A 10,917-nucleotide genomic window follows, 5' to 3' on the forward strand; every position below is an offset into this window, starting at 1 on the left:
GAATGCATTAACACTGTTCTGCTCTGAAGTTCCAGGAATGTTTTCTGGAAGATGAAACTTAACCCGATTTTCCATCAGCATGAGTAGACGCAGAGTGAATTTTCAGTTTTGGGTGAATTATTCCTTTAATTTCTGGCTCTCACAAAAACTAAGTTTAGAAATATACAAATGTGTCTTTCCAGCTACAGTGACCCGGTGACTCTGGATGATTCACAGGTCTCCGATGAAGAGACGCTTCCAGTGAAAACTGTGGACAGCATGTTGTTGTCCAGTGTGTCGGTGCAAGGATCGATCAGCTGAGGGAGGAACGTGCCGAAAAGGTTACTGGATATCATGTAGTTTTAGTGAGAGGACAGTGATCAACATGAAAAGTATGAATGAACCGGACTGTTCATGTTTCACCCACCAGATGTTAAAGATTCCCTTGATACGAAATAAGGCCTCGTTTTACGCATGAATAGGCCGCTCCTTCCTCTTAATTAGCCAAAAGGTCAGGCTGAGATAAAGTGCTGGTGTTACAGTGATGCGCCCGAGCTATAACGCAATCAAGGCTGTTAATTAATCTTAATCAGCTAACGACCCCCGAGGGACCTCGAGCTCCAGCTCAGGATCCACAAAAGATGAGACGTGTGCGCCGTCGCCGTCACTCAGCGTTCCCACGGTCGCCTGGCGGCATCAAAGGATCCGCACGAGCAAATGTGGAACAACTGTGGCGCTAAACGGCGCGCCAGCACGAGACAGCTGCCCAAATGGCACGCGTGGTCTGTTGTGTCGTGGAGGTGCGAATGCGAAATGTTAATAACCCTCGTTACACCTTCACCCCGCGTGGCCGACTGACAAATGTAAAGGCGCCATGCGTGGATGGTGAAGTGTCGGCACTCGCCGTAAGTGAGCGCGCAGAGAACAGAAGAAGTTGAAGGCTCTGATTTATCAATTTGGCACCAGAAGTTGTTGCAGGTTCTGGTTCACTCATGCACCAGAAAGACAGATGGGCAGGCGTGCCAACTCAAACTCAAATTCCCTCCAGTCCTGTAACATATCAGCCTTCAGATATCACCAGGAATCCGTTTATTATCTTATTTGATTATAATGGGGTATAAAGGAAACTAATGTGCTAAAACATCAGCATGGACTCACAATTTAGAGTCGCATGAAATTTCAAAGGAAAGTTTAAAATATCACGATTATAAATGCTTTAAATTTGTTCTCATTTGTTGTTTATGTCAAGATTTGTCACTTTCTGTCTTTAGTTTATTGTTTTGATAATGCAAAAATCAGACATCTAGTTCTCTAATAAATCATCAAAATGGAGAAATTACATTTCAAATGACTTTTACGCATGGCTCTTTACGCACGGGGATTGTGCGTAAAGTGTAAGTTTTCATGCGAGCGTTTTATTTCTTGTTGCGTTGGCACGAGCTGATTTGGTTGCATGATGGTGACCTCGAGGCATCAGAACAATAAAACTTGAGGTTAGTCAAAATTAAAGTTTATACACTGTGAATACAAAACGATGAGGCTGTAAGGAGGGGGTGGGGGGTTTCTAGAGGAGGTGAGGAGAGGGATTGTAAAAACTGGATCGTGTGGTGGGAGGAGTCTGAGGAGCTGGTGGTCAGGAGGTAAAAGCTGCAGTCTGAGACCAGAAAGTCATTACCTGATCAGCTTCAGACTGTGAAGGAACGGCTCTTCTGTGAACTCTGGAATAGGAAAAGCCACTTTGGACCACAGACTACAATGCAACTTTTACAGGAAACCGAGGATGGAACAGACGAAAGAAAGGTAAATATATTTTGTGCCAACTGTTTTTTTTAAAATTTAGAATTATGAATTAACTCAGTTAAATGATTGAAATGATAGTCTTGATTTAGAGAAAAGTCTCAGTGACCAGGAATTTGGGAAGAAATCTTTTTACTCAAATGTGAATTAAGTGAATTTTTGGTCTTCCCTAAAACTTTTTTTCTTCTTCTCTCTTTTAGTTCATCAAATCTCAGGTGGAGAAGCGTCGCAGGGAGAGGATGAACCGCAGTCTGGAGCGTCTGCGGACCATGTTGCTTCAGGAGCCACAACAACTGGTAAAATAAACCTTTATGTGTAGAAGCTACAGTATGATTTCTGGGGGGGGGGGGAAGGATGAAATGGTTTCTATCTTATTGTTGTTTTGCAAAGAAATCCGCAGATTTTCCGAATGTAACTCATATTGATGTTCTCCTCCAGGGTGGGCCTCAGCGCAGAGTGGAGAAAGCTGAGATACTGGAGCACACAGTCCTCTTCCTCCAGAAGATCGCCAAAGGAGACAAAGCAGAAGCTGGAGGCGGTGACGGCGGTGGAGGCCAGAAACACTCGTTCCAAGACGGCATCTCCACCTGCCTGCAGAGAGCCGCTCACTTCCTGGGGCCTGAGGGGAACGGCCTGTGGCTCGGAGCGGCTCTGGACGCGTCTTTTGCTGCTCGCTTTTCCCGCTCAGACTCTGACTCCGCGGGCGTCCAGGGGGGACCCGACGAAGCTCGGTCCTCCTCCAGCTCCCTGCCACACACTAAATCCATTCTTCGGATGCTGAGGCAGAAATCCAAGCACAGACTGAATGCAAGGGCGTCCAGCGTGAGGAGTTCGGCTCATCCGTATGAAATTCCAGCTCAGCGGGAGTTTCAGAGAACTCCCCAACAGGCTCAGAGACAAACTCAGCGAGACAGCAAGCAGAGCCCGTCTCAGATCCGCCCGGTCAGCCAGAGTCTGTGGAGGCCCTGGCACTGATCACCAGCAGTCACCTCTGACGTCTGAACTTTTGATGACTTGAAATGATTCATGTAACAGCTGTAGTGCTCGTGAAAGAACATTTGCATTGTAACCCTGCAAACCAGCGACCTCTGGTCCTCTGATAACTCACCACAGTGTTTGCTGTTCGACCTCAAAGCCTGTAAATAATGTAAATCTCATCTGTACATGTGCTGTATGTGTGACAGGGTTGACTCACTGCTCAGTGGTCAGCCGCCCGTTCTGCCGACAGGCACAGAGACTCTCTCCCCCGACGCGAGCTGGATCATGTGGCCGGGGCCGAGCTGTCCGGCTGGGTCTGCTGCTGGGCTGGAGAGCGAGTTTCGAGGTGAGTATCATGGAGCTGCAGGGTTTGTGCCCTCCTGCTAAAAAACCCTCCGCCACATCGGCTGACACGATTGAGGAGTGTGATTCTGACGTTGGTAATGATTGAGTGTCCATCCGTCACATTTCCAGGTGTGGGAGCTCAGGGTTCGAGGCTGGGATGAGCCCCGTGCAGCCCCTCACACTCACCTGTGCGCCACGATGTCTGCTGGCATTAGGACATCCTGTGTTCTCTTTTTATTTTATAAATCTTGTCTATTTTGCACACTAATTTATTCTGACTGTCTCCCTGTGGCGAGCAGCCTTCCTTTTTTATACAAAAATAAAAAAAAACATTTTACAATGAAAGCGCCTGGTGTCGATGAGTTCTCTTTATTTGTTTGGATACAAACAAGGCTTCTGTTTGTAGTGACAGCTCTCTTTAGTCTAGAGGCGGAGGTGTGAAGCATGGCTTCCTGCGGAGCGACATCCTCCAGGTGTGAAGTCTGACCGTGAGGTGAGAGAGATCAGCAGCAGCTCTCACTTCAAAGACATCAAAGCTGACTGCTCGCTCTGTTCCCTCAGTTTGGATACATAAGAAAAAGATAATATAGCTGGAAGACGTTTCTGCGATGAGATTTACAATTAAAAAAAAGTGCAAACAGAACGCGTTTACGCATGAAATCATATAAAAATCTGGATTTAGTTGCAGCAAACAGCCCTGACACATCTGTTTAAACATCTGTTCTGCTCTTAAAGAAGTCTGATCAAACGTGTTCTGGTCCTCAAACTACAATTCTTTGTCACATAATATCAGTCCACACTTTAAGTGTAATATATTGACTGTGTAACTGAGTCCGACTTACGCAGGATGCTGCAGCACAACAGTCCCAACACGCACAACTTTATCCAGCAAACTAAACCTACACGTCACACGCAGGACCTGCGTTTAGTGCGCGTGTCCGGTGTCACCTCACAGGAAGCTGAACGTGTCCTAACACCTCCTGCAGCCCCTTTGAAGCCCAGCGACACTCAGAGGACATTTGTCCTCCACATGTCGTCACAGCTGTCTGATTATTAGAGTTGTTAGTGTGTATTTTTCCTCATTTCTGAAGAAGTCTTCTCAGGTCAGGTGCATCTGCCACTGCTGTATGTTAGATGACAGTCCGGTCTGTCATCCGGACCTGCAGTTGAATCATTTACAGTAAATATGAAAAATCGATCAATAAAGGTACAGACACTTTTATTTTTGGAAGAAACTACAGGACTGAAATTAAATGTTCACATGAATCCAAAATCGACAAAAACTGTGTTTAACTGAACACAACAGTATCATTATATAGATGTAACACTTTAATTATTGTATTCAACAGTTAATAGTTTTCTGACTGGTAACAAACAATGGACTGTTAAATAAATCCGTTTATTAACCAACAGTAAATGTTTGTATACATCAACACTAAATGTTTATTGGCCAAATATTGTTCATAGCTAAACTAAATATCATTTATCAACCAAAAACTATTCAAAGCATTTCAGTGTTTGTTAGCAGTGAAATAACAAGCAACTAAAGTTTTACCAACCACATTTATGGTTACCAGTTGCTTCACATCAGAAACCTGATGTGAGGCAGCATGAGAGACACAGTTCTGGCTCGTTCTCATGGGAAAAAGCGTCCGTCTGCACCTTTATTACCTGTTAGAATTAGAGCATCATTAAAAGAAGTGTGTGTGTGGAGGACTGTGAGTCTTCAGGTTCCCACAAACACACACGGAAAACATGTCATTACTGTTTTATTCAGTATTTTTTATGCATTTAATCGCCGTTGGACAGTTTAAATTGTAACTTTAGGTGAAGATAACAGAAACTATTGGCTTCTCTTGTCTTCTCATATTAACTTTCTTATTTACGCTTTCTCAGTGATAGTGAGGATATTTTATAAGGTCATTAGACGCGTGCCAAAGGCTGAGGAGCTCTCCAACAACAGATAAACAACATGTTTATAACTCAGATGAAAATGTTTTTTCCACGTGTCTGATAAGCGCCTGACGAACAACAGCTCCTCTGTGTAAATGCGTTTAAATAAATATAATGAATGAAAATACTTTAAGTCTGTTACAACATGTGTTGTGTAACGAATTCAGTCGGTTGTTAAACTTTTTTCCTGACAGTCGGGAGTTTGGAATCAGGTGTGAAGTGGTCGTGTGCTCCTGGAGCTGCAGCACGTGTCTCTCTCCGCTGTTACGGTTAACATCAGGGTCAAGTCACAAAGAGACGAGGTTCGCTCCTGCAGTCTGTATAGAATAAATGTAAGACTGTAATCACTAACTGAAAATTAGAGTTCATCTCTGAATTCAGCAGGATGTGATCACAAGAGCTGAGCGCCTAAAACGGTTGTTTTCTCTTTAATATCTGGAGTAACAAAGCTCAGAGCGAAACATGCTGACAGGAAAAACACACACGTTTATGAAAACATTCAGCTTGTGACGTTTGTTACTGGATGTGACTCTTGTTGTTGTCAGCATTACCAAAAATGAACAGCTTCCCCTCCGTTAAACAGTTTGATTCATGTAACCAAAAAAAGGCTCTGAAAGATAAATAAGTGTCCTGATATCGGTGGGAGAATGAGGCAAATGGTCGGGTGTTCCCCCAACAGGATTATAGTGTGACACATACATAAGTGGCTTTTTCGTCAGTGCACATTTGGCGTCTGGCACAACAACGTGCAGTCAGACAAATGTTGAGTCAGTGAGCCAGTGGGAGAACGTCCCCCAGCTCTTTCTCATCCTGGGAACGTGGAGCAGGAGGCTCCGTCCTCTTTTTATTACCTGTTAGAACCGATACTTCATTCATAAAGTGTGCTTGGAGGAGAGGCGGCTCTCAGGTTCCCACCGACACACGTGGAGCTCAAAATAGTTGTCGCAGAGTTTGACAAGAGCACTGGCAGTAAATATATTAGTTGGACGAGCCACGCGTAAAAGTGGAGACTTTACGCGTAAAGCCTGAGCCTGTACGCGCGTCCCTGAGAACGACAGTGTCCTTTGGGATATTGTAATGTGCTACTTGAGCTCTTGGTAGACGAGTTGATTCAGTTTTGTTTACTGCGTGTGCGAGACGGTCAACACAGACAAACCATTAGTGAGTTTGATAAATGTGAGAGTCGCTCCTTCAGCGCTCTCTCATGGGAACATTACGCAGGGAGCTCCATTCACACTTTATTACCTGTTAGAATCGATACATCATCACAAAGAGAGTCTGAAGGGAGAAGTCTGGAGGAGAGGTGGCTCTCGGGTTCCCACGCGTTGCTTCTCCGAATGAAATCTTGAAACGTGCCGCCATTTGATCTCGTGACTTCACGGGTATTTGCCATTTTACGCGCGACAATAGCTGCCATTTTTGGCAGACTTCGCAGATTGTTTGTAGATTTGGAAACACATTTAGCATAAAACAACATATATTCAACTTTAGATTGTTGTTTTTTACTCTTTAGTTTTGTTTTACACCCAAAAGACAACACTTGAATGTTACTCATCAGTGAGTCGCTGACTAAACGCTCACTCAAAATGTTTTCGGTCCCGTCTGATTTCTCGGCTCCAGACTCCTTTTTTTCAGGCAGTTTCTGCTGCAGGACGCGTCTCGTGTCGCTATCCATAATAATGAGGTGAGAAGTCACCCACGGTCACTCGTCTGAGCTTCACGCTGTTTTGGCGGATGTTTGTTCTTTTCCCTCCCACGTGCAAATTAAGCGTCACACGAGCCGGTGACACCTTAGAAAGGCGCGTGCTGCTGACACTCAGCTCGGCAGCTGCACGTGCCCTGACGGTGAATGGTTTCAGGCGCGTCGTTTTGTCACAATGTGTGAAAAAAAGGTAACTCAGAAAAATATAAAGAAGGAAATAATACATACAACAGTTATTTTAAAATTTTACTTTCACAGAATTTTGAAAGACTTTGGCACTTTAATTGGTTTATAGATACTAAGATACTTTCGCTTTGTATCTACTAAGATAGATACAAAGCGAACAGTTTACATAAGAATTGTTCAAGATGACAAACTGTTATAAGGTCGCTGGAACGCCGAGGCAAATGGTCACGTGTTCTCCAAGCCAAGTGGCAATAAATACATATAAATAAGTGGCCTTTCGTCAGTGCACATTTGGCGTCTGGCACAACAACGTGCAGTCAGACAAATGTTGAGTAAGTGAGCCAGTGGGAGAACGTCCCCCAGCTCTTTCTCATCCTGGGAACGTGGAGCAGGAGGCTCCGTCCTCTTTTTATTACCTGTTAAAACCGATACTTCATTCATAAAGTGTGCTTGGAGGAGAGGCGGCTCTCAGGTTCCCACCGACACACGTGGAGCTCAAACTAAGAGTTGCAAAGTGGGACAAGAGTCAAACAATGTTTTGGCGTTTTGTTTCGGTGCTGTAACTAAACAAGTTAATTGGAAGAGCCGCGCGTAAAAGGAAAGACTTCCAGCGTTAAGTCTTCAAGTCTTTACGTGCACCGTGGTTGTCCCTTAAGAAGGACAGTGTGGTTTTACAAAATGTATTGTGCTCATAGAACTTGTAGATTATCCGAAAACAGATGACAGAGGTTGCGTTAAGTGTGGGAGGCTGTGAACCGAACAAACCATTAGTAATTTAGGTAAATGTGGTTGTGGCTCATTCAGTTCTCTCTCATGGGAAAATTGCGCAGAGAGCTCAACTCACGTTTTATTACCTGTTAAAACCGATACTTCACCAATAAAGTGTGCTTGGAGGAGAGGTGGCTCTCAGGCTCCCACATGCACACGTGGAACTTGGAAATGTATTACAGTTTGTGCCAGTTTGAGTAAAAAAAAAATGTTTTGCCATTTTGGATTTAATGCTTTAAATATGGACTTTACGCACACTGCGTTCGTCCCCTGAGAACTACAGTACGATGTGCGAAAATGTTGGAAGAGATTCTGTAGTAGATTATCAGACAAGTAGTTGATTCAATCTTGTTTACTCTGTGTGAGACACTGTCAACACCAACCAACCCACATTCATTTTAGTAATTGTGAGAGTCGCTCCTTCAGCGCTCTCTCATGGGAACATTACGCAGGGAGCTCCATTCACACTTTATTACCTGTTAGAATCGATACATCATTTCAAAGAGGTTTTGGGGGGGAAAGTCTGGGGGAGAGGTGGCTCTCGGGTTCCCACGCGTTGCTTCTCGGGATGTCATCTTGAAACGTGCCGCCATTTGATCTCCTGATCTCACAGGTATTTGCCATTTTACGCGCGACATGTAGATGCTACTTTCAGCGGACTTTGCAGATTGTTTGTCATAAAACCTTTACTGTTATTTTCAATAAATGAAGATGTATTCAGCTTTATTCTGCAGTTTCTGACACACACAGTTTGTTTGTTTTTTTACAGCCAAGATACAACGTTGACTTAGAGAGTTGCGCATAACAAAGTAGATTTTACGCATCAGCAGTGAGTCGCTGAGTGAACGCTCACTTAAAAAGTTTTCGATCCCATCTAATTTTTCGGCTCCAGGCTCCTTTTTGTTCTGCAGTCTCTGCCCGAGGACACGTCTTGTGTCGACATCCATAACAAAGAGATGAGACGTCCCCCGCAGGCGTTTGTCTGAGCTTCACGCTGTTTTGGCGGATGTGTGTTGCATTTCTCTTACATATGCAAATAAGCGTCACACGAGCCGGTGACACCTTCACAGGCGCGTGCCGGTAACACTCGGCTGGGCAGCTGCACGTGGCTGCAGATAAGTTAAGGTTTTTTAAATCGGGTCCTTCAGTCTGCATCGATCTTCTTCTCCAAATTAGTTCAAGACCAATCATTTAAAAAAAAGCATATGTAGAAAATAACGAAATGTTTCTAACCTCATAATAATATTCTAACAACAACAATCTGCCCCTTGGCACTGATATGGCTGAACTTTTACACTTAGACAGGACAAACCGGATGAATCTCAAACTGCAAGAAAAAAAAAACTAAGAAACTAAGAAAACATTCAGTTGATCTGTTGAATACTTGTTTGAAAACAAAACAAAACAAAACAAAAAAACATTACTGACTTCGTAAAAGTGAATTTAACAGTTCAAGCATGGAGCAAAAGCTGGAGTATAATCACGTCTGCGGTGGGTGGAGCCTGAAGTTACGCCCACCTACAGCTTAAAAGCCCTCACTGAAGTCTGAGGGGCCACATTCAGCTCTGACTGAAGGACCGGCAGGCACCGCTGGATTGTTCTTGGAATACAATCATGAAATTTCTTCAGGATTCAGAGGACGCGAAGGCCAAAAGAAAGGTACTTGGATCGTTCATGCTTTCATGGAATTTTACATTATTACATTATTATGTAGCAGATCACGGGTTTTGTTTTCTGTGTGGTTTGTTTGTGGTGCACTTTGCTCAGTGTGGAAGATTTGTTAATTTTGATTTTCTCGTTTCTGTCTTCTAGAGTCTCAAACCTCAGGTGGAGAGACGTCGAAGAGAGAGAATGAACCGTAGCCTGGAGAGCCTCAAGACTCTTCTGCTGCAGCAACAGGTAAAGACCACAGAACACAGGTGGTCTGTTCACCCTCCAGGATGAAAGATTTTTAATAGGAAACTGGGGCTCGAGAAACCTGTTTATTGACTCTCTTTGTCTTTTCCTCTGTTTCTGTCCTAGGAAGCGACTCAGCGCAGAGTGGAGAAAGCTGAGATCCTGGAGCACACAGTCCTCTTCCTCCAACACACCGCTGCAGGGGGCAAGGCGAGAACTGATGCCGGCGGTGGAGGCCAGAAACAGTCCCTCCAAGACGGTTTCTCCTCCTGCCTGCAGAGAGCCGCTCACTTCCTGGGGCCTGAGGGGAAAGGCCTGTGGCTCGGAGCGGCACTCGACGCGTCTTTTGCTGCTCGCTTTTCCCGCTCAGACTCTGACTCCGCAGGCGTCCAAATGAGGACTGATGAGGCTCGGTCCTCCTCCAGCTCCCTGCTTCTCAAGAATTCCTCCAGGTCGATTCTTCAAGTACTGATACACAGATCTGGCAGAAGACTTTGCTCGCCTGTGGTCAGCGGTGTTCAGACCGGCGGAGACTCGAATCGTTGCCCCCAAACTCCCCAGCAGCCCCACAGAGAGGCGAGTCGAGCGAGCAAACAGAGTCCGCCTCAGAGCCAAGCGCTCAGCCAGGCGCTGTGGAGGCCCTGGCCCTGATCACCGCGCAGCGACTCAAAAACTGAACTTTGATCGATTCTAACTCGCTGGCTGATATCTAAACAACACTGTGTGTTGTTCAATTGATTTTCTACAAGGACATTTTCAGTGCGATGTATTAAACACGGGCCTCCTGTTTTCTGTAAAGTCTGATAAATGTGTAGAGACTGTAAATTTTATTATGATCACACCAAAGTGCTGCTGCAGCCTTCACAGGCCAACCCGTGTTGATTGCGTCACTAATGATGTATTTTTGCACCTTAATTTATTTTTGTCATTTGTAAATAAACGAAAGGGAAAAAAATCACTAAACGATTCTTGTGTTCATTGATTGTTTGCCGGCACGTGTCTTCGGGCGCTGACGTGTGGACTCACGCACGGGAGGATGAGAAGCTTCACGCGGTGACGTTTCACACGAGGGAACAAGTTTAATCCTCTCCTCCAAAAACTACAACATGCACACAGTCAACAGACACACTTACACGTCATTAGGACAAAATTATTAACAATATTGTCAACTTAATATTAGAATGTGTATATGTAAGACATTATAGTGACATCTGAGCTACGGAAATAAAGTTGATACAGAATTGAGTCTGTGCGTAAAATGTGCCAATCCCGTGCGTAACATCATGTCTTCCTGCTGTGACGTCGAAATTAAG

The 10,917-nt window shown here is 44.6% G+C and overlaps 2 protein-coding genes and 1 long non-coding RNA gene across 3 annotated transcripts; 2 read left to right on the forward strand and 1 right to left on the reverse strand.

Annotated features, from left to right (window-relative positions):
- Positions 1 to 99: 99 nt before the first annotated feature.
- Positions 100 to 1,509, reverse strand: LOC119006201. The gene is made up of 2 exons (XR_005070712.1): positions 407 to 1,509; positions 100 to 296 (listed from the first exon to the last, which is right to left on the reverse strand). It is a non-coding gene; the product is annotated as an uncharacterized LOC119006201 (long non-coding RNA).
- A 64-nt stretch (positions 1,510 to 1,573) lies between these two features.
- On the forward strand, positions 1,574 to 3,382 carry LOC119006200 (enhancer of split mbeta protein-like). The gene is made up of 3 exons (XM_037074660.1): positions 1,574 to 1,779; positions 1,977 to 2,072; positions 2,215 to 3,382. Exons 1-3 carry the CDS (start codon positions 1,735 to 1,737, stop codon positions 2,749 to 2,751), a joined length of 678 nt encoding a protein of 225 aa, XP_036930555.1. The 5' UTR covers positions 1,574 to 1,734; the 3' UTR covers positions 2,752 to 3,382.
- A 5,806-nt stretch (positions 3,383 to 9,188) lies between these two features.
- On the forward strand, positions 9,189 to 10,561 carry LOC119006103 (transcription factor HES-7-like). Its single transcript, XM_037074473.1, has 3 exons — positions 9,189 to 9,367; positions 9,521 to 9,607; positions 9,731 to 10,561. The coding sequence occupies exons 1-3, from the start codon at positions 9,323 to 9,325 to the stop codon at positions 10,253 to 10,255; spliced, it is 657 nt and encodes a 218-aa protein (XP_036930368.1). The 5' UTR covers positions 9,189 to 9,322; the 3' UTR covers positions 10,256 to 10,561.
- Positions 10,562 to 10,917: the final 356 nt, after the last annotated feature.

The sequence above is a fragment of the Acanthopagrus latus genome, chromosome 17, assembly GCF_904848185.1.
Source record: "Acanthopagrus latus isolate v.2019 chromosome 17, fAcaLat1.1, whole genome shotgun sequence".
Classification (NCBI taxonomy): Eukaryota; Metazoa; Chordata; class Actinopteri; order Spariformes; family Sparidae; genus Acanthopagrus; species Acanthopagrus latus.

Excerpts from the sequence above, each read along its gene's own strand:
- LOC119006200 (XM_037074660.1), top strand. The coding sequence starts at position 1,735 with ATGCAACTTTTACAGGAAACCGAGGATGGAACAGACGAAAGAAAG. Across the intron at positions 1,780-1,976 it reads ATGGAACAGACGAAAGAAAG|TTCATCAAATCTCAGGTGGA; the intron begins GTAAATATATTT and ends TCTCTCTTTTAG. Across the intron at positions 2,073-2,214 it reads TTCAGGAGCCACAACAACTG|GGTGGGCCTCAGCGCAGAGT; the intron begins GTAAAATAAACC and ends GTTCTCCTCCAG.
- LOC119006103 (XM_037074473.1), top strand. The coding sequence starts at position 9,323 with ATGAAATTTCTTCAGGATTCAGAGGACGCGAAGGCCAAAAGAAAG. Across the intron at positions 9,368-9,520 it reads ACGCGAAGGCCAAAAGAAAG|AGTCTCAAACCTCAGGTGGA; the intron begins GTACTTGGATCG and ends TCTGTCTTCTAG. Across the intron at positions 9,608-9,730 it reads CTCTTCTGCTGCAGCAACAG|GAAGCGACTCAGCGCAGAGT; the intron begins GTAAAGACCACA and ends TTTCTGTCCTAG.